This window comes from Abramis brama (genome assembly GCF_963993115.1).
Source record: "Abramis brama genome assembly, chromosome: 17".
Classification (NCBI taxonomy): domain Eukaryota; kingdom Metazoa; phylum Chordata; class Actinopteri; order Cypriniformes; family Leuciscidae; genus Abramis; species Abramis brama.
Genome location: NC_139979.1, coordinates 13,796,753 through 13,819,220, shown reverse-complemented (window position 1 = coordinate 13,819,220; position 22,468 = coordinate 13,796,753). Strand labels below are relative to the sequence as shown.

General features: G+C 38.2%; 1 protein-coding gene across 1 annotated transcript in view; it reads right to left on the bottom strand.

Annotated features, from left to right (window-relative positions):
* The window catches only part of ldlrad4b (low density lipoprotein receptor class A domain containing 4b), a 51,310-nt gene that overhangs the window by 23,471 nt on the left and 5,371 nt on the right, over positions 1–22,468 (bottom strand). Inside the window, exons 2-3 of the mRNA XM_084088143.1 lie at positions 8,870–9,387; positions 4,139–4,279 (exon numbers count right to left, since the gene is read on the bottom strand). Coding sequence (XP_083944269.1) covers positions 4,139–4,279; positions 8,870–8,909 — 181 coding nt within the window. The 5' untranslated portion in view covers positions 8,910–9,387. The remainder of the gene's footprint in view (positions 1–4,138; positions 4,280–8,869; positions 9,388–22,468) is intronic.

The window sequence follows — 22,468 nt, the reverse complement described above, 5'->3', positions numbered from 1 at the left end:
AATAAACGTTTGTAGTTTTATGTCTGAGAAAGTTTGTTGTTGGTTTTACAGTAAAGTTCTGCCCGCCAAGTTGTGTGCTGGGATTTGATGCCGGGAAAAAAGCAAACGTTATTGGCTTTGTGGTAACTGTGCTCATCGCAGTAAAACCGAGAGTGTATGTAATGTAAGACGATCCTCAGTGTGGTTTCTTCTGTGTTAAGGTGAAGTCCGTCATGTTTAATCAGCATCATTCATAAAATCTGTGGCCTGCACAACATACCTCTTTAATATCTACCGAAATATATATAAAAAAATTTTTGTTAAAAGGGATGTCACTTAAAGGCATGGCAGCAGGCTGTTTAAACAGTAGGAAAGACTGCCACAAAAATGACTAACCTTAGTGGACCTTCTTGATCAATTCTTGGACAATGAATCCCCTGATAAACCACTGACAAAGAAGATCATTGCCACACACCCTTAAACCCTGCAAAGCTTTTCATCATACTCTTTGATAAACACAGTCTCTTACTCCATCCCTTTTCTGCAGAGGCTGTCTGACGGTCCTGACCACAACCTTTCAATGCGTAGAGAGAGAGAGAGAGAGAGAGAGAGAGAGAGAGAGAGAGAGAGAGAGAAAATATTTTGTGCAGAGTGTCTAGACTATATTCATGATCAATCTGTCTGGCCCTGCTGTAGACAGAGAGATGGCAAACTCGATTAGACTCTAAACATTTCCTCAGATTCTGTCTCGCTCTCAGCATATATCGTCTTCACTAACGTCGATCAGCATCATTCCTCTCTCCCTCTCGCAGTATATGGCGGCTGTTTGTCTGCTGGAGAAATGAGCATTACTGCTCTAACAGCTCTGACTGAAGACACCCCTCAGAGCAGAGCGAACACAGGGGAGCATGACACGGCAAGAACAGATGACTGATTTCAACAGCCCGGAAAGATAAACTCAGACGGAGCTACGTGCTTCTTTCTGGATTTTTTTTTTTTTTTTGTCTGCTCTGGTTTTCTCAAACTTGGAGACACAAAAGAGCTACGGTAGATCAAAGCTGACTGGCTGCCACAGTCTCACACAAGGGGCTGGACGAAATAGCGAATATTCACCAGGATTTTGACAATTTCACAATTTTGCTTAATTACAGAGCAAATATATAGGTCAATGAAATGTTAGAGTCCAAAAGAAAAGAAAAGGAAAACATCTTTAAAAATCTAGTTTAAAAACACAAATGCAAAGGTTTTTAGGAAATCCACTCTTTGCATTTATGTTGTTTTCTTATGATTTTGAAAACCTTTTATCCGATTTAAATTTTTTCTTTCAAAAAGATTGTGTGGCAAAACCATCAAGCAAAATGTAATAACCTATAATTCACATCATTTAATGTAAAAGTGTTTTTTAAACAACAGAACCTGAACTAACATTGTCTTATAACATTGCCTCAAAATAACAGTTTTGAATACTTTTTTCCTAAAAATTCATAATAAAATATGTCAATCTTTAATCAGGGCAGTTGTATCACCCTGACACCGTGTCCTAACTACACGCGACGCGACGCCGCGACACGCGATAAAAGGTATCTTTTCCATGTTAATCAGAGTTAAAACTGTGAACAAACAAGTGTATTATTTGACAAAGATTGTTTTAGTAACTCAGTAGCTCAGTAGTATTTTTTAAAATAGTGTAATATTTGTGAATTTGATTATGTAGCTACTTATCCATTTCAAGATTACTCTCTAGTGCTGCGCACTTGCCGCGAGACTCCGCCCACACGCTGTTCTGATTGGCTGTGATTTTTGATTGACGTTGTGGCGTCTCAGTCGCGTCGCGTCTAGTGTGGACAGACACACTGCCTGTCGCTGGAATTTTATCGCGTCACATTGACATTTTTTTTTACTTTATGCCCCTCCCAAAAATATTAAAACAAAATTTAATTCCGAAATTAAAAATATGGTCATCATATGGGAGTTCAAGGCGATGTATGGATGAATGGCATTTTCAATGTAAAAATAAGGCAAAAGGCAAAACAGTGTCATTGGCAAAAAATACATAAAATACAAATACAAAAAAAAAATTCACAAAAACAAGTTATGCGCACGCACATGCATGCGCGCATACACACACACACACTCTTTGTGTTTTCATGTTTTATGGGGACTTTCCATAGACACAACTATTTTTATACTGTACAAACTGCGTATTCTATCCCCTTACACTAACCATACTCCTGAATCTGCCCATCACAGAAAACATCACTTAGTATGATTTACAGTGAGGAAAATAAGTATTTGAACACCCTGCTATTTTGCAAGTTCTCCCACTTGGAAATCATGGAGGGGTCTGAAATTGTCATCGTAGGTGCATGTCCACTGTGAGAGACATAATCTAAAAAAAGAAATCACAATGTATGATTTTTTAACTATTTATTTGTATGATACAGCTGCAAATAAGTATTTGAACACCTGTCTATCAGCTAGAATTCTGACCCTCAAAGACCTGTTAGTCTGCCTTTAAAATGTCCACCTCCACTCCATTTATTATCCTAAATTAGATGCACCTGTTTGAGGTCGTTAGCTGCATAAAGACACCTGTCCACCCCATACAATCAGTAAGAATCCAACTACTAACATGGCCAAGACCAAAGAGCTGTCCAAAGACACTAGAGACAAAATTGTACACCTCCACAAGGCTGGAAAGGGCTACGGGGAAATTGCCAAGCAGCTTGGTGAAAAAAGGTCCACTGTTGGAGCAATCATTAGAAAATGGAAGAAGCTAAACATGACTGTCAATCTCCCTCGGACTGGGGCTCCATGCAAGATCTCACCTCGTGGGGTCTCAATGATCCTAAGAAAGGTGAGAAATCAGCCCAGAACTACACGGGAGGAGCTGGTCAATGACCTGAAAAGAGCTGGGACCACCATTTCCAAGGTTACTGTTGGTAATACACTAAGACGTCATGGTTTGAAATCATGCATGGCACGGAAGGTTCCCCTGCTTAAACCAGCACATGTCAAGGCCCGTCTTAAGTTTGCCAATGACCATTTGGATGATCCAGAGGAGTCATGGGAGAAAGTCATGTGGTCAGATGAGACCAAAATAGAACTTTTTGGTCATAATTCCACTAAACGTGTTTGGAGGAAGAAGAATGATGAGTACTATCCCAAGAACACCATCCCTACTGTGAAGCATGGGGGTGGTAGCATCATGCTTTGGGGGTGTTTTTCTGCACATGGGACAGGGCGACTGCACTGTATTAAGGAGAGGATGACCGGGGCCATGTATTGCGAGATTTTGGGGAACAACCTCCTTCCCTCAGTTAGAGCATTGAAGATGGGTCGAGGCTGGGTCTTCCAACATGACAATGACCCGAAGCACACAGCCAGGATAACCAAGGAGTGGCTCTGTAAGAAGCATATCAAGGTTCTGGCGTGGCCTAGTCAGTCTCCAGACCTAAACCCAATAGAGAATCTTTGGAGGGAGCTCAAACTCTGTGTTTCTCAGCGACAGCCCAGAAACCTGACTGATCTAGAGAAGATCTGTGTGGAGGAGTGGGCCAAAATCCCTCCTGCAGTGTGTGCAAACCTGGTGAAAAACTACAGGAAACGTTTGACCTCTGTAATTGCAAACAAAGGCTACTGTACCAAATATTAACATTGATTTTCTCAGGTGTTCAAATACTTATTTGCAGCTGTATCATACAAATAAATAGTTAAAAAATCATACATTGTGATTTCTGGATTTTTTTTTTAGATTATGTCTCTCACAGTGGACATGCACCTACGATGACAATTTCAGACCCCTCCATGATTTCTAAGTGGGAGAACTTGCAAAATAGCAGGGTGTTCAAATACTTATTTTCCTCACTGTATAAGTTGTTTTGGGGACCATGGGGACCAAAAAATGTCCCCACAAGGACAAGGATTTGGGGCATTTTGTCCCCATAACGTATGGTTTACCAGGCCACACACACACCGTCCCCACATTTCAACATGCAGACACACCATTTAACACTCATCTCACACTCACACCCTGCAGGTGGCTTGGATACTAACGCCTCAGGAATTCAGATGAGAAGTATGAAAACATCCTGCTGACCTCATCAGAAGCAGAACACAGGCAGGAGCAGGAGCAAGAGTGTTAGAGAGATGGACTCACAGCTGAAGATGGCAGATGCAGGATGCTGGGTGGAGATGGCGCAGTTCTCCTCATCACTGTTGTCTCCACAGTGGTTTAACTGATCACAGACCTGCGAGTCCAGGTTCAGACATCTGCCGTTAGCACAGTGGAATCTGCACTCTATGGACGAAAAAAATCCAAACACAAAAAACTGCAGTGACTCGTCTTTAAATAGGTTAATCAATAACAATTAGAGTCAGGCTCTGTTTTCACACCTGCTGCATCAGGGCTTGTCAAATTTACAACCTTTGCTCTGGCCCTTGCGAAAGGAAACTCATCCCTAGAAAATTATTTTTGAGCCAAATGTATTCTAAATGTAGCTCCCAAAATACAATACACTATTGTTCAATAGTTTAGAGTCAGTAAAAGAAAAAAGAAAAAAAAAGAAAATTAATACTTTTATTCAGCAAAGATTTATTAAATGAATCAAAAGTGACAGTAAAGACTTTAACGTTGATATCAACAAATCTATCCTGGAAAAAAAAAAAGTTTTCAACATTAATAATAAGAAATGTTTCACCAAATCAGCATATTAGACTGATTTCGGAAGGATCATGTAACACTGAAGACTAAATTTATGGCTGTTGAAAATTCAGGTTTGCCGTCACAAGAATAAATTACATTTAAAATATAGTAAACGGCTATTAACAGTAATGGTAATAGTATTGCACAATATTACTGTTTTCTGTATTCTTATCAAATAAATGTTGAACAGAAAAAAAAAAAAATCTCACAGACCCCAAACTTTTGAAAAACTTGTGTCATCTATAGAACTGCTCATTGAACCTTCATTTTCCCCGTGTAACAAAATGTCAAAGCTGATGTTTCAACATGGCAAAAAATGCTAGATGATTGATTGCTAGTTGTCAAGTACAGCTGCAATTTTGTGTTTGTGGTTTAAAACTGGGTCCCCTTCCTGACCATTTCCCCTTCACGATTTCACAATACGTTTCAGTAGATTGACAATTTTTCATGTTTTGCCGGACGAACGACTGACACTCGCATACACGATGATACAGCATATTCAACTGTACAGAATTCCCCACAGCCTTATTTCTGTTTGTGTTAAAGGGGTCATATAATGCCATTTTTGTACAAGCTAATATGATTCTTTAGGGTCTAAATTAAAAGTTTGTAATATACTTTAATTAAAAATTCTCATTAGTATTGTAAGAAAACACTCATTTTACCTGGTCAAAAACAGCTCTGTTTTCAGCACGCCGTTTAAGTGCATGTGTCTTTAAATGATAATGAGCTTTGCTCACCCCGCCCCTCTGTTCTGTGCGTACACCGTAACACAATAACACAATAACCATAACGCGTTGTTCATTATAAACGTGGGATTATGAATTATATTGAGAACGTCGTATATGCCGTAATGTACCCTGAGTGTAAACAGCCGCATTCATCGTGAAGCGTGCAGCAAGCGATTTGCAAAGATTAATATAAATATTAATATAAAGGTTAATAAAACGTTACACTCACTTCTTCTGGAGGTGCAGCAGGAACACAAATAGTTGGTACTGATCCTTTTTTCAGGAGCAGCTTCTTAGCAAAACCAGCTTTATATTGACCTCGTTTGTAAAGCAGTCTGGTGTGTGAAATGATTTGCGCAAACATGAAAGCATTGACGTTGATCGTGGGGAATATTCCCTTCGAAAACAAAACTCAGCCACTGCATCTTCAGCGGTTCGGATTTAGGAACATCAAAATGACTGCTGTGTTCCTTATTACACCCAAGAACAGAACACCACAATCGCTTAGACGCCATTCTGCTCATAGACAGTGCTCCAGCGTATCAACAATGACCGTGCCGGTCCGCGCGGACTATGATTGACAGCTCGCTCACGAGCGAGGGTCTGTGTTGAAACGCTGCTGTCAATCAACAATCGTGGGAGGGGCGTGATTTGAGATGGGGGAAAACATATAAGAAGATTAAAAAAAAAACCACTGGATGGATTTTTATCATTTTATGATGGTTGTGTACAGGCACTGCCAACACACATTTCAGTAAAATCAACTTGTAAAAGTGCATGTACCATTATATGACCCCTTTAAATAAAATATGACATTTAATTCGACTAAGTTTTATAAAGTTTCAATCTAGTCAATAAATGAGAGCGCTGAACTCTGTACAAAGGGCTGTTCACACCAAGGGCAATAACAATGAGTGTAAAAGTTTTAGCTATCAAACTATCAAAGTTTTAATAATCGTTCTAATTCCATGAGAAAAAGAAAGTCCACACCACATTTATGATAACGACATAGCGGAATGATATTGCAGGAATCAATTTCAGAATTATTTTTTTCCCCAGCTGATGAACAATTAAAACATTGACATCCAATCAGAACCATCCTGACTTCAAAAAGCTTGAGCATTAAAGCATTTAAAATAAACAGAATGTTATCATCCATTAGTGTGGGCAGTCGTTCTCGGTGTGAACCTTAAGAAGCTAAAACTTATATTAAAGAGATGCCTTTGAAGCAGCTCTCAAAATTTTGCCTTTTCCCCTCACACCTACTGTTTCTCAAAACCTAAACTATCCAAACTAAGTGATCTTACTCTTGGATATCATCCTATGAAAAGTCTACATTTGGAAAAACTTCTCAACTTAACAACTAAAAACACTAGCAAATCCTGTGAGGATCTGAAAATCCTCAGCTGCCGGAGTTTGTGGGAAAGTTTCACTGGGCTAAAAACTTTGCAGTGATTTGTGGATCTCAGGCGGCGATGATCCTCTATATGTAGGTCACTGGCTCTTATAAATGATCTTAAAATAAGTGTTCCTGCTTCAACATTGACCTGATATCGGTGGATATTCGACTGTATGGAAGACTGACTCTCCACTATAAAGCATTTGCACAGAACCAGAAATTCAAAGCAAACCAGACAGTGATGACACCAGCGCTCCAAACAAATTCTCTGTCTGAGGAGGAGGTGCTAGACAATACCAAAGCCATGCAATCTCTCACAGGGTGTGGTGCAGCCAAAAGTGGTTTTAGAAATGTTATGAAGATCTTTACACAAACAAATCAGCAGTTCTCTGCCTTCCTTAAACCTTAGCAGAGCATGAGTCAATTATGCAATCACAATATTCACCTGCAGCACAAAACAGTAACAATCGAGAGAGAATAGGATAGACCAGACAAGCATAGAAGAGAAGACAAAAACTAGATGACAAAAGGAGAGAAGTGAATGAGAAGTATAAAAGACAAGAAGAGGAAAAGGAGAGCACAGACAGGATTAGAAGAGAGGAGACAAAATGAAACAAGACCAGACAAAACAACAGTGACCAGACAAGACAAGAAGAAGAGACTACACAAAATAAAATGGGGAGAGAAGAGGAAAAGGAGATGAGGACAGGAGAAAAGTTGGAAAGGAGTAGATGGCAGATAAGAGGAGAAAAGATACTGAGCATGATGAAAATGGAAGACACTAGATGAGATGAGAAAAAGAAGAGACCAGATGAGACATGACGTGGTGAGAAGAAAGAAGACACAAGAAAAACAATGAGATGAAATGACACGAGGAGAGACCAGACAAAGCCAGAAGAGGAGAGAAGACGAGACAATAAGAGAAGAAGATGAGAAGTACATGGGGAAAAAGGAGAGAAAAGACGACAAAATAAAAAAGAGACCAGACAATTCAAGCTTTAAGAAGAGATGAGAAAAGAAGAAGAGGAGAGAAGAGATCAGACTAGAGATGAAAAGAGACAAAACAAGAACGAGAAAAAAAAAGAGATGAGAAGACAAAGACGAAACAAGAAGAGAAGAGACTAAATTAAACAAGAAATGCAGAGACGAGACAAGAGACGAGATGAGAAAGAAGAGACGAGACGAGAAAAGGAGACAAGATGAGATGAGAAAAGAGACGAGGTGAGACGAGACAAAACAAGAAAATAAGAGACAAAACAAGAAAATAAGAGACAAAACAAGAAAATAAGAGACAAAACAAGAAAAGAATGAGAACCAAACGAAACAAGAGAAGAGACGGGATGAAATGAGAACTGCAGACTAGACGAGATGAAAAAAGAAATCAGACGAGACGAGAAAAGAAGAGATGAGATACAGAGACTAGAAGAGATTAAACCAGAAGAGATTAGAAGAGAAGAGATGAGATGAAAAAACAAGAGACGAGGCAAGACAAAACAAGAAGAGACAAAACAAGAAGAGAAGAGCAGAAATGAGACAACACAAGAAGAAAAGAGATGACCTGAGGCCAAACCAGAAGAGACAAGACGAGATGACAAGAGAAGAGAAGATGAGAAGTAGATGAAAAAAAGGCAATCAGAAAGGAAATGAGAAAAAAAAACAAGAAAAGACCAGGAGAGGAGATGAGAGGTTCTGCTCTCTGTCTGCAGTGCACTAGACTGTCAAACTTTGGTTTAGTACACACTACACAGCCCGACCTCCACCGCCCTCCACCCATCTCACGCTTTCCCTCTCCTTCTCCGCATTCCATTCCAGGCAGGGGAGAGAAATGCAGCCTGTCAGAGAAATGGAGCAGAGGAGTCTGGGAAAGGGAGGGGGAGTGAGAGAGCAGCTTTGAATATTAGCACACAAAAAAACATCATGGCTTTGTAAAGCACAACACGACCCTCCTCATGAACGTAATCTTTACAGCCGGCATGAATCATTAAACTCACGTTCACGGCAAACAGCACATCCCGCGTGATTCCAACACTGAGGTTATAATGACCCGGTGCTCACCTGTGAAAGCATTGGTGGCCGGTAGGTCAGCCTCCTGCATACTGCTCCTGCCGCTCGGCCCGTGCGTGTGTGTGTGTGGGAACCCACGTTATTGGCTCCGATCGCCTGAGGGCTCCTGGGGGCCGAACAGCCGCCTTGCTGCCATTCTCACCTCACAAGTCCATGGCTCCTGCCCTCTACCTCCACGAAAGAGCAAAAAAACTCAGAAGAAAAGGTGGAGGGGGACTAAAAAGTCTTCAGTGATGGACTAGGGCTCAATTCAGCAGTAATCAGGGTGGGGTTGCCAGGGCAACCAGCGCACCGATTACCCTCCCAGCCAGAGCCAGCCAGCCATAGCTGTGTGTGAGTGTGTGTGAGGGTAAGATCCAGACAGGTACTTGATTCAGAGCAGGTGTCTGATAGCTGATTCAGGAAGGGAACGTGTAGTCGCTGCCGCTCGTCCTGGAAGGATAAACTCTTCTCAGCATAGCAGCATGCTAATCAATGCGCCCCACCTCATCCTTCAGACTGCAAGCTCACTGAGAGAGACAGAGAGAGGAAATCAGTTGAGTGACTGAATTGCATAGAACAAAAAAAATTCACTTGCAAAAGGCAAACAAAAGGTTACCACAGTTTCCTCTAAGACTTACTACTGTAGTAAGTACTGTGTGGAATATTTAAGGATCGACAGCGAGTCAATCAGTCAGATTCATTGGGTTAATTTAATTCAATTCAAATGGAGAACAATTCAATTCGATACACAATTTGATTTAATTCTATTAAGAATGATCTTATTCAGATCATGTTTGCTGCAAACCATGTCATCAACTAAACTAAGATTGCACTGTTATCATAGAGACAATAAGGGCAAATGTATTAGTGGTTTGAGTATATAAATTCAACATTAATTTACACATATAAGGATATTTAATTTAACATGCACTACCGTACAAAAGTTTGGGGTCTTAAAGCAACACTAAGGAACTTTTCCTCTTCGGTCACCCTACAGGTTGGAAGCGGAATTGTCCATTACCGCTGTCGTAAATAATTTCGCCGCCCGCAGCCTACTGTCGCACGCACACTCGCTGTTTATCTAGCACCGGCTTTGGAATGAACGATGTCCACAGACAAGGTAGAGTATGTTGCAGGATTTCATGAAAGTATGATGTATTGTGACATCAGAAACGAAGGAAAACTAAATAATGACTATTATAACGCTTGACGTAAAGCAAGTCAAATTTGTAGTTTTCTTATGTCTCATTCGAACTACAGAAACGCGACCCTGTTTGGCAAACTTGCATGGTGTGTGGTTATAGCAGATATAGGGCTGCAAAGCGAATCCAGAAGTGCCTTTCACCCTGTTACGACTTGATGAGCCACTGATACGATTTTGGAAACATTATTTTAAGGTAAAAAATGTTCCTTAGTGTTGCTTTAAAAAGTATCTTATGCTTACAAAGCCTGCATTTATTTGATCAAAATACAGTAAAAAATAATAATAACAGTAATATGGTGGAATATCATATCATAGTTTACAATTTTCAGCATCATTACTCCAGTCTTCAGTGTCACATGATCCTTGAGAAATCATTCTAATATGTGACCCTGGATCACAAATCCAGTCACATGTCGCACTGGTATATTTGTGGCAATAGCCAATAATACATTATATGGGTCAAAATGATCGATTTGTCTTTTATGACAAAAATCATTAGGATTTTAAGTAAAGATCATGTTCCCTAAAGATATTTTGTAAATTTCCCACCGTAAATATATAAAACATTTATTTCTGTGAGTGAATGCAGCACAATCTCAAACATAAATGGACAACTTTAAAGGAGATTTTCTCAATGTTTCGATTTTTTGCACCGTCAGATTCCAGATATTTAAATAGCTGTATCTCGGTCAAATATTGTCCTATCCTAACAAACCATACATCAATGGAAAGCTTATTTATTCAGCATGTGTAAATCTCAATTTCAAAAAACTGACCCATGTGACTTGTTTTGTGGTCCAGGGTCACATATGTTGATTTGATACTCAAGAAACATTTATTATTATTATAAATCTCATAACGGTTGTGCTGCTTAACATTCTTGTGAAAACCGCGATACAATTTGTTGTTAAGATTATAGATTAGATAACATTATAAATTACTTTACTGTTGCTTTTTATCCTAGCTGGATAAAAGTATTAATTTCTTTAAAGAAACTATATTTATAAATATATTACTGACCTCAAAGAAAAGGTTTGAGATAGACAAAAAATATAGACAGGCACAGCACAGACGCAACATGAGTGTTTTATTAAATAAAAATATAGAAACAGCAGGGGGTCAACACATCAACATTTTATGATCTTACTGCAGATTTTTACCAGCAACAAAACATCAAGTTCCTGTGAAGAGATGCACATTAGAGTCTTCAATCCCCAGCAGGAGCGTCAGCCGTTAATGACGGTTACATAACACAACAGAACATTTTACTGGACATAGTTATCACAAGCCACAGCTAATGTTTCTGTGGCTTAATATCATTGATTTAACTTCTCAAAAAAACAAAACAATAACTCCATTTTCATTTGGAGAAGACTCAAAGACCAGTCAGAACGTGTCCTCAGAGAACTTTTAAAGCTCTCCGACATCCCAGTGGACGCCGCGCTGAGCCCAGACTGCAGACTACACATCGACTGTGTTACTTAGAAACACGGCAAGCCCTCACCTCGTCTGACCCCTGCCGCAAGCCGCACAGCAAGAGCATGGATCCATCACACAATAAATAATATTACACACACGTGAAACAAGAGAACGCCGTCCAAGTCAAACAAAGACTGAGACACACACACACACACACAGTCATCCGAGGTCGTTTCAGGACAGTATACAGCCATCGTAGATAACACAGACGAACATCTGGCAGATGTTTAGATTCACTTGTCTTCATTGTTATCTCCTTTTTCCTCCTTTCCTTAGTGGTTCTGCTCTACAAACCAAGTATCTAATGCGTTGTTCAGATCAGGGATGTGAAAAAAAAAAAAAAAAAAAAAAATGTATATCAGATATATATATATGAATAAAACATATTGATAATATATTCAAATATATCAAAATTAATAAATATAAAATCAAACTAATGCCCAAATTCAATTCTATAAATTCTATTCTATTCCTTAAATTATATAATTCGGTCTAAAGCAATAACTATTTTCATGTTATGAGGATTTCAAAATTCAATACTATATTGTCTAAATCAAACTAAAACACTAAAAATCTGTCTTTTAAATGCTACAAGTGAATACTGAAATCACAATATTATAGATATAATAACACAACAGTGTTATTGAATAATTAGTGTTTTTGAAGATTAGCTTTTGTTAGATAATGGCAAAGGTAATCTAAATGTAAGAGGTTCATTGGTGTTGATGAGATCTCAGAGTAACCTTGTAAGCATGTGATTGACTTTAAAGAAACGTGTGATCGGTTACTGCAAAAAAACAATGTTTTCCCTTGCAGACAATATTTTACATAAGCTGTTGACCCAAAAAAGAGCTCATGTGATAACAAAATATGCCTGGAACTTCAAGCACTTCCTTTGGTGAAGACATTCTTTACATTTCTAAGATTCAAGTTCAGAAGAATGTTGAAGTATCAATGTTTTGTGCTCCTTTCTTGGATCTGTAACATATACATTTATATTCGATGTTGAAAGAATAGTAGTTGTTTTTGGTCAATAAAATGGTTCAATTTTGGTTTGGATCAACATATGTATATATGTTGAATAGACTTACTATCTTGGTACTTTCGCCCAGAATTTTTATATCAGTGCATAAAAAAAAAAATTTTTTTTTTATAATAATCTAAAATAAAGTCAAATAGACACAGAATCGCATTAGGACACCGAACTCTCCACATGTGTCGACTCTCTCTTCTAATACACATAGTTTGATGGATAGGCTGAACAACAGCCATGCTGAAACCACTAAATGACTGCAATAAATGGCTGCTAAAATATTCTCTGTATCTGTCGGACTGTGTAATGCGATCTCAGTAGGGGGTCTGTCTCTTTCTCACTCTCTGTGCCTGGTTAAATCATGATGAAGCTCTTAGGAACAACTATTCGCTAAACTGATTCATCCAGCCAGACTCAACATCATAACAGCCCATGTCATTAACCATTAGTAAAAATGACTAATAGCTGCTACCTTGCCTGTCAGTCAGTAGCTAAATAAACCCCAAGACCCAGGCGAGAAAGAGTGTTTTTTTTTATCATCCTAATGGGGTTTGCTTTGCAATAATGACCAGTTCACTGTAAATTATCCCATTCATTACACTCTAAAATGACTTTTCAAAGTAGTAAATAAAAGTTTATTGGGGTACATTTTACCACAAAATATTATTTCCAATATTCTACTTCAAAATGTCATGTTTAATTCAATGTGTTACTTGCTGTTTCTTTGAAATTCACTACCAATTTTTGAGTCTTTTTTTTTTTTTAGTGTACATGGACAAGGAAATCATTAATTCTCTTACATGTAGAGTCCATAAAAAGTCCATTACAACAGATGGTTCAGACAAAGTGAAAGACAGCCTTATTAATGTCTGGCGCTAATCAGACAGATTAACCCTTTTCCTGCACGGGTCCTAAGTTGACCTGACAACCAGGATCTGCAGGTTAACAAATGATGACTCAGCTGTCTGGGTTAGTCAGTTTATAGGTGCGTATGTGTGCGTGTGAACAAGTCATGTTTCAGTTTTAGTGCTGCCCAACTGAGACTCAATGTGGCTGACAGGAGACAGAACAAAGCACATCAGAAAGAACTAGAGCAGGGGTCCTCAACCTTTCTTTTGTCAACAACCCATTTAAGGTTGCAAAATCACCACCCCTTGTGAGAGAATTAAAAGATTTCACAGGTAATTACATTCTTAAACATAACAACACATTTCACTATTTAGTAGGGCTGCCCCTGACTCATTTAAACCATCAGTCGACAAATCACAAATTTATAGGCTATTCATTTAAAAATACTAAACCATAATGATGCTATATTTAATAGATATAGACAAAATATAGGCCTGTAGTATTTTACAAAAGCACAACGTTTTGTTGTTATTGTGAGTTTACACAAATAAAAGTAGACCCTTTACAGTTTCGAATGATGTATTAGCCTATCTGTATGACCAAAAATGACGGTGGCTTTTAACTTGTATCTGCTGTTATCAGGAAAAAAAAAAATGCAAGGAATCACGCCGGCGCCTCCATGTCATGTAGTAAGCATATTATAATTTAGCTTCCACACTCCGCACAAACTCTTGAATATGCGCCTAATAATGGCTCACATATCTAGGTTAAAGGTAGGGTAGGCTAGCAATAGCGAGCTAGTTTTGAAAGCATAAGATCCCACCCTCCATTCAGAGCATCTCCAAAGCCACGCCTCTTTCAAACCACATGCGTCACAAACAAAAAAGCAAACAAAAGCGTCACAAGAGTAGGGCTGGGTGATATATCGCATGACATTGTTATGCGTATCTCGTCAGTAAAGCCGGTTCCTTGATTAGTAGTAAATCATCATCACCTGCTTTTAGATGGAGCGGCATTTACTACACAGAGCCGTAGTTCACTGACAAGCTGAGCCATATCGCATTAATTATCACGGACGTATCGCCTGCGATAATTAATGCGATATGGCTCAGCTTGTCAGTGAACTACGGATCTGTGTAGTAAATGCCGTTCCATTTGAAAGCAGGTGATGGCGATTTACTACTAATCAAGGAACCGGCTTTACTGACGAAATGCGCATAACAATGTCATGCGATGTATCTCCCAGCCCTACACAAGAGACAGCGTTAAACTACCTCATGTAACATAACATTACAATAATAATGAACAAAAAACAACTTAAATAGCACTGACCCGTACCACCAGACTGCTGCAGATTAATTTCGGTGTGGATAGTAGTGATGGGCATTCCGGCTCTTTTTCGTGAGCCGGCTCGTTTGACTCAGCTCACTGAAAAGAGCCGGCTCTTTTTGACTCACAAACGGCTCTTTAAAAAATATATGTTTTAACTCGCTGAAAGTCCACCACACAACTGTGCAACGTGAATATTCACATTTTTAATTGTCCATAACAACCCAAAAACTTGTCTGCTTGCCTTGCACATCTAATTAATGGGCAAAGTTATGACTGACTATTTTGCTTAGGCCTACCTTCTTTTTTATGTGGATGTTATTGAGCTTGTAGAAGTTTAGCTTGTGTTCTTCTGAACATCTTGCGCTGCAATTGCCCGATGTCATTTCTGAGTCATATCAGACCATAATCTGTCTCTCTTTTAAATGCCTATTCTGGTAGGCTACGACTGGCTGTTTTAAAATATAACTAATATCGAAACAAAATAACAAAATAACCCAGGCAGTCTCATCTAAGAGATGTTTAGGCCTCCTCCAATAGTACTGACAGCTGGGCATAGCTTGCAGGTTTGCTTAGTGGCAAACTTTTTTCATTTGATTGGTTCAACCGCCATCCGCCCGAATTTAATTAAAATATTATTTTTCGTCACGTCATCCGCCTGATCCGTGGTTTATCCGCATCTCTAGTGTGTGTGTGTGAGTTTGCTCGGCCCTCCCTCATGCAGTTTAATTGGTTGACATCGCGTGTATGATTGACAGGAACAGAATGTGAGGCTGATCAGACAGTCAAAACAAATGTGTGTGCGCCTTTAGGCCTATATAATTATGTTTTTGTTGGTTTTTGAATTAGTCAGTTATTTTAAATACAATTAAAATCATTAATTATTTCATTATTAGCCTACATAATGATTTAATTTCTATAGGCTATATTTTTAAAAATAGAGTCGGCTCTTCAGATATGCGAGCCGGCTCCCGTCGTTCACCTACAAGAGCCGGCTCTTAGATCCGGCTCATTCGCGAACGACCCATCACTAGTGGATAGTGTTGCCATTGAAATGCATAAATTTGAGTCACAAACCGCTCCGATTATAACGTCAGGGGTTTCCATCTCTTACAAATTACAGTAGTTATGGCGTGAACGCAGCATAAGCTCTTTGTTTTGGATCAGGAGGAACTGTAAGAGGTGGCTGCTGTTTTGGTTGCGATGCTCGGTGACTGACGTCTGTCTAATAACTCTGCATAGCATGAAACGCGCTGATGACGTCATGTCTGCGCGAGCAGGGTGCATGGAGGTATGAAATTATATGTTTACAGGCAGGTAGAATTGTATCATTACATTCAGACCAAATTCAATGACTGGACAAACATTGTATGATCCTACGCCTTCCAAAGACGGTATACACATATAAATACATTTAGACCACTTAACTTATTGCTATCAGGATTTGAAGATGTTTCTGGGACAAATCACCTACTTTGCCTTTAACGTTAGCGTGCAGCCATGTAAAGTTGATACTACTTGCGTTTCAAATGATAAGCCATATCTGAGGTTGACGGTTGATAAGCGAACGTTTGGATTTCTTGCCCGACATTCTGCAATTACCACAAGGTAATTAACCCGCTGTTAACGGTCCCTTTCCCTCACGAACTGCGTGACTTCGCGACTTCCTGTAGAGGTTTTTTTTTTTTTTTGCGACTAACAACTAATACAATTTTGGTCGACTAAGCCTCTTCTCGACGACTAACGTTTAGTCAACTATTAGGGGACAGCCCCACTATTTAGTCAATTTCATTGTTATTACTACCGAATAAATAACTGTATCAAATAATTTGGTTTTGATGCAAAATAAATAAATAAATAAAAAATAATAATAATTTGCAGATTTTTTTAAAGAATTTTCAGAATTTCTAAAAGGCAGCATAAATTTAGTCCAACTATAGATTAAACAATAATACTCATTTATTCAAAAACACATTTTATTCATTTATTTTTTATAAAATACTACTGACAAACACAATGCATGTTGTGACATGAAGAACCAGTTAGTAACTACATTGATTTAAGTGTAACAGATAGTTGTAAACTATGTATTTTCCAATAAGAGTCATCTGTTTGGGAATTGGTGGTTGCAATCTTGATTGATTCTTGTTAGTGAACCAAAAGCATACAGAGTAATTTGTTCTGGATTGTAGTTGTACTGTTTGTGCAGTGTGTTTTTAATTCACTAAAAAGAACCGACTCAAAAGAATCATTTATTTGGGAATCAGACTACACTGGTGGTCACACTGTATGTTTCGTGCTGTAGATTGAGTAACAGTGTAGTTTTAACTGAGGTCTACTCTACGGCTATAAAATCAAATTACACAATAGAAGAAACTCTGAACTATATACACAGACAGAAAAAGTGATAAAGTGAAAGGAGAGTAAGTAAAGGAGGAAACGCACACTGTATGGCAAACAGGCAGACACTGGCCTGTGTAAAGAAACTAGATACAACAGCATGAATTCAGAAAACATGCCTGTCAGCACAGTTTCAGGACGGATGTTGTTTTGACAGTCTATCATTTTCTATACTGCAGTACCTGCATTCATCTTTCTTCTGACAGTCTTTTTTACTCTATTGTCATCACTGTATGTTTTTGGGTCTTGTTTGCCCTTATCAGTAACTTGAGCGACAGCCTAATCCAACCTCTTATATATTTTGGCCCACCTCTCTTGAACAGTTTATTTAACTTAACAATCCTGCATTGCCAACAAGACAAAATGTGGGATGTATTAAAGTCTGTTTTATGCAATATGCTAGAGATTTTGGTTGCCTTAGCAACAGCGAATGAGAAGACTTCCTTTCTGCACCCAAAAAGAAAAGTGATTACCCTTTAATGTAATACACTAAAGTGATCTGAAAACTAATTAATGGCTTTATTGATCAGGTCAGACTTTACATTGACAACTGCATAATATGTTATTTAAAGCACGGAGGTGAGGCGCTACATGAAGATAAGGCGAATAAAATCAATTACATTTGGAGCCATGTGGGAGGAAAAGACTAAATCAATCTGTCCTCCTGTATTGTTCAGAAAGGAACAGGAACACACACACACACACACACACACACAAAACTGAAACGCAGACCACAAACAAACACGAGGCTTTGAAGTGAACGTCTAATCAGTTTCAGGATCTCTCCTCTCAGCCAATCAATTGACAGCCCTCTGCGACTCCGCCCACAGTGTCTAGACAGCCAGACCTTTGCTGCTCGACTGCATTCTGCAGCGGTGCACACCGCAGAGGTCAGGGAGGTCAAGTCTAGCATGAGCTCAAACCACACACTTGTTCTCCAGGGGTTCTTCATACCATCCATTCCAACACTGAGTAAATCTGCTGATATGTTTCTTAAAAGTAGTGATGTTACAAAAATTAGGGCACTACATACTTATGTTTTGATGCATTTGTAACATGTACTGTTATGTACATTTAAGACAAAACAAAACCATGCTAGATTTTAGATTTATTCATTTATTAAATGTGAGGGGTTGCAGGGGCATTGTTATAGTTATGGACGGTTGCTAGGTGGCTTCTAGGGTATTCTGGGTGCTTGCTAGTACTTGCTAGAAATATGGGTTATGTGCAACAAACTTCTATAGTCTGTAAAACAGGTTGCATCTGGGTTCAGGGTTTTCTTTTTAATGTGATTTGTTAAGTACAGAGCTGTTTTACTCAAGTAGATGCTTTTAAAGAGCTACAATTTTTATTTATTTATTAATACTTGTATTCAGCAAGGTTGCATTAAATTGCGACAGTAAAGACCTTTACAGAAGATTTATATGTCAAACAAATGCTGTTCTTTTGAGCTTTCTATTAAAGGAATACTAGTTCACCCAAAAATGAAAATTTTCTGTTAAACACAAAAGAAGATATTTTAAAGAATGTTGGTAACTAGACAGTTGAGAGTAGCCACTGATTTTTCCTACTATGGAAGTCAATGGCTACCGTCAACTGTTTGATTACCAACATCCTTTAAAATATCTTCTTTTGTGCTCAGCAGAAGAAAGAAACAACGATGACAAAAGTTCATTTTGGGGTGAATATCCCTTTAATCAAAGAATCCTGAAATAATATGCATAATGGTTTCCACTAAAAATATTAAGCATCACAACTGTTTTCAACGTCGATCATAACAATAAATGTTTCTTGATGTTTCAAATCAACATATTAGAATGATTTCTAAAGGATCATGTGACACTGAAGACTGGAGTAATGATGCAAAAAATTCAGCTTTAAATAAATTACATTTTAAAATACATCAAAATAGAAAACATTTATGTTAAATTGTAATAATATTTCACAATATTACTGTCTTTGTTTTTGTTTAAATATAAACTTTTGAACAGTAGTGTATTAAAGTTAAAGCTACACTGTGTAGGATTTTCTCCCATCTAGCGGTGAAATTGTTTATGACTACCAACTAGGGGTGTAACGGTTCACAAAATTCACGGTTCGGTTCAATACGATACACTTGTGTCACGGTTCGGTACGTTTTCGATACAGCAAAAAGAAAGAAATACCAGATTTTTTTAATTTTTTTTATTAAAACTAACATAATAATTTTTTACTTTGAGCAATGATGGAGCTATAATAGACTCTTCTTAGGAGCATATAAAACAAAACAGCTCCGTGGAAAAAATTAAATGTAGCCTAATATTGTAGTAGTTATAAACAGGTTTATTTTAGTTCAGATTAACATTTGAGGGCAGCAATTTTATTCATAATGTCAAAATAAAACCGACGTAATGTTACTTGAAAGCATTATAGCCTACTATTTCTGCCAAACTTCCATGGTTGCAGTTAGTGTTACTATAGTAAATCCATGGTAAATGTTGCAGATCTGTGGACACTGGATAGTTCATTCATGGCACAATGTTTCTTCCTGGTTTCCACGCGCTGTTTGATCCGTTAATAATGGAGAAATGTGAATGTTTCTCACTACTAGATCTCGCAGCAATGTTATTACTTAAGTGGCGAATTCAACTGATTTCTTTACTGGATCTCTTAGGGCTGTGTATTAACAGTGTCGCTTGATCAAGATCGGCTCGCGCTGCTTTGGTCCAAACTGATAAATGGTCCTTCAACCACACAATAATGAGTAGCTCAGTTTCGTTCCGCTTACATTACGTTTGCCATTTGATGTTGGACAATGTTGTGGTCGTGCCAGCGTCTCTTACTTTATGAGTCCGCTTGCCACGCACAACGCGCCTACATTTGAAATAACGAAATTTTGGTCGGCAGGAAAAATGGTCCAACGAACCGTTTGGTTTGAAGATGCGTACCGAACACCGAACCGAAAGCCTCGTACCGAACGGTTCAATACGAATACATGTATCATTAAACCCTTACTACCAAGTACCAACTGAATATTATTTTCTAGCCCCTCCCATTCCTAGGGCGTTTTAACCAGAGTGGTAGAGAAAACATGGTATGGTAGGCTTGTAAGGTCGGTTTCCATTGTACTTCAAATATCATTGAAAAGTCTTAATTCTCTACATTTACAAATATGATGCCCTTTGAAATGCTAGTAAGTGATGTCACCTGTGTGAACATTACTTACATGACATAGTTTTCTGTAGCTGGACCCTGTCATTTGCAGGTTTTGACGGCTGACCATTGCCATCCATTTTTTCCTGCGCTCTTGGTCTTTGGGGAAGCCATACATTTGGTAACCCTTCTCAGAACGATTGGAGCATCCAAAAGCTGCACAGCAAACCATGGTATGACCACTGATCTATAAAATATTAGTTGTAACCAATGAACATGACACCATTGAACATCACAGAGAGTGGTTGTGATGTTCTTCAACTTCTCCTGAAATTCATAAACTTGATGACCACACACACTTTTTCTTGTTGTCTTTTTCTTGTTGTCTCACTCATTGTTTAATAAAAAAAAAAATACTATTGCATTCATTCATCCAAGCGTAATGAGTTGTTATTCTTACATATATTTGATACTTTGTGTATGGGTTAGTCTTAAAATTATCTTGGTTTGTGGTCAACTCATGCCTCATCAGAAGAAAAGGACTGGACACTAAATGCTGAATGGACTGTTGCTAGCTACTCTTAGGGTGACCACCCGCCCTGCTTTGCGTTGTCCCGCACAGCATTTTCACCCCTTGTCCCACACGCCGCATATTGAGAATATGTCCCGCATTTTCATCCGTCTATTGGTTTTTAATTATTATATTAAGAAAACGTGCATGCATTCTTTTGCCTTTTTAAGAAAGCATTTTATTTCTTCTTTTTGCAGTGTATTTTTTCACCTATAGGCTATTTAACAGCGCTTCGTCAGAAGTACAAATACAACAGCCTTTTTTAAAATCCTATACAATGGTTGAAAGGAAAGGAGTAAACACGGTCACTAGTAGGTTGTGACAGCTGTCAATCAAAATGTGGACCGGTGATTCGTTCCACGTGTTTCCTGTCAGAAAACATTAAATAAAATAATGTTAAATAATTAATAATTAATTAAATTAAATATTTAATTCAACAGAATTTATCAACTTGTTGTGGTGGTTTTAATTCACATCCTTTCTAAAAATATGAAAGTTTTGGTTTAATATATTCTTAATATATAAGACTGTCAATGATCTAATTTCATGTTTTATATTTTATTTGTTCATTGTTTATTTTGTTGGATTTTAATTGGACTTGGTCAGATCTGTTTATAAAATAGTGATCTGCCTTTGGGCTCAGTGATGTTGAATTTAAATGACATGTCAAATAAAGACATGTTATGTTACATTGTGATGTAGGCTAATGGTGTTTTCTGGAAAGGACTAAAGAACAAAGAATTTTTATCAGCTGAAAGGCAGAATTCAAATGTTTTTTATTAAGTTAGACATTATATAATAATAATAATAATAAAACTATCTTTAAAGGTAATCAGTCTGAAGGGTGCAGAAACACAGGGGTGGTTTATGTTTTAGTGTTGGTAAAGTGTTCCACATCGTCCCACATTTGGTTTGTTTCATGGTGGTCACCCTAGCTACCCTGCTTTCTTAATCCCTCTCTGTTCTACCGATGCTAACACGAACGTGAAGCTTTCCCTCCAAAACGTATCTAAGTAATACCTACCACTCCAAATGTAAAACTGACATTTAAAAATATGCAATAATAGTCAAACAAGGACTTGTGTATGTGTTTTATTTATATTTACCATTCAATTTCGCAATCGCTGCTGTCAGTCCCATAGAAGAACATGACAGCGCGACCTGTGTGTGGAACTTTACAGGCTTACATGAACCACGTGACCACCCCGCTAGTGAGTTCAACGAGTGTCGCAACTCTTCTCTCTCTATGGCTCTGGTTTTAACCATAGATATCATATATAAACGCTAGATGTCTTATGGCGCAGTCACTTCCGGCATCACCGTTCGGCCATCTTGTCACAGTGAAGCTGTGAATTAAGATGAATGATCAGCATGCACACAAATCCTCTTATCTCGCTAAAATCTTGACGGATTTACAAACGGTTTGGTTTCTTACAAACGTTATTAACGTGGGTGTAATTCCGAATGCTTGAACATGTATGTTATAATTATTCATATGTATGCAGTGTATGTATGCAGTGTCATAACTACATCTCTGACGTTTATAACAAACCAAACCGTTTGAAAATCGGTAGAAAATTGAGCAAGTTATGGTTATTTTAAAGTACATGC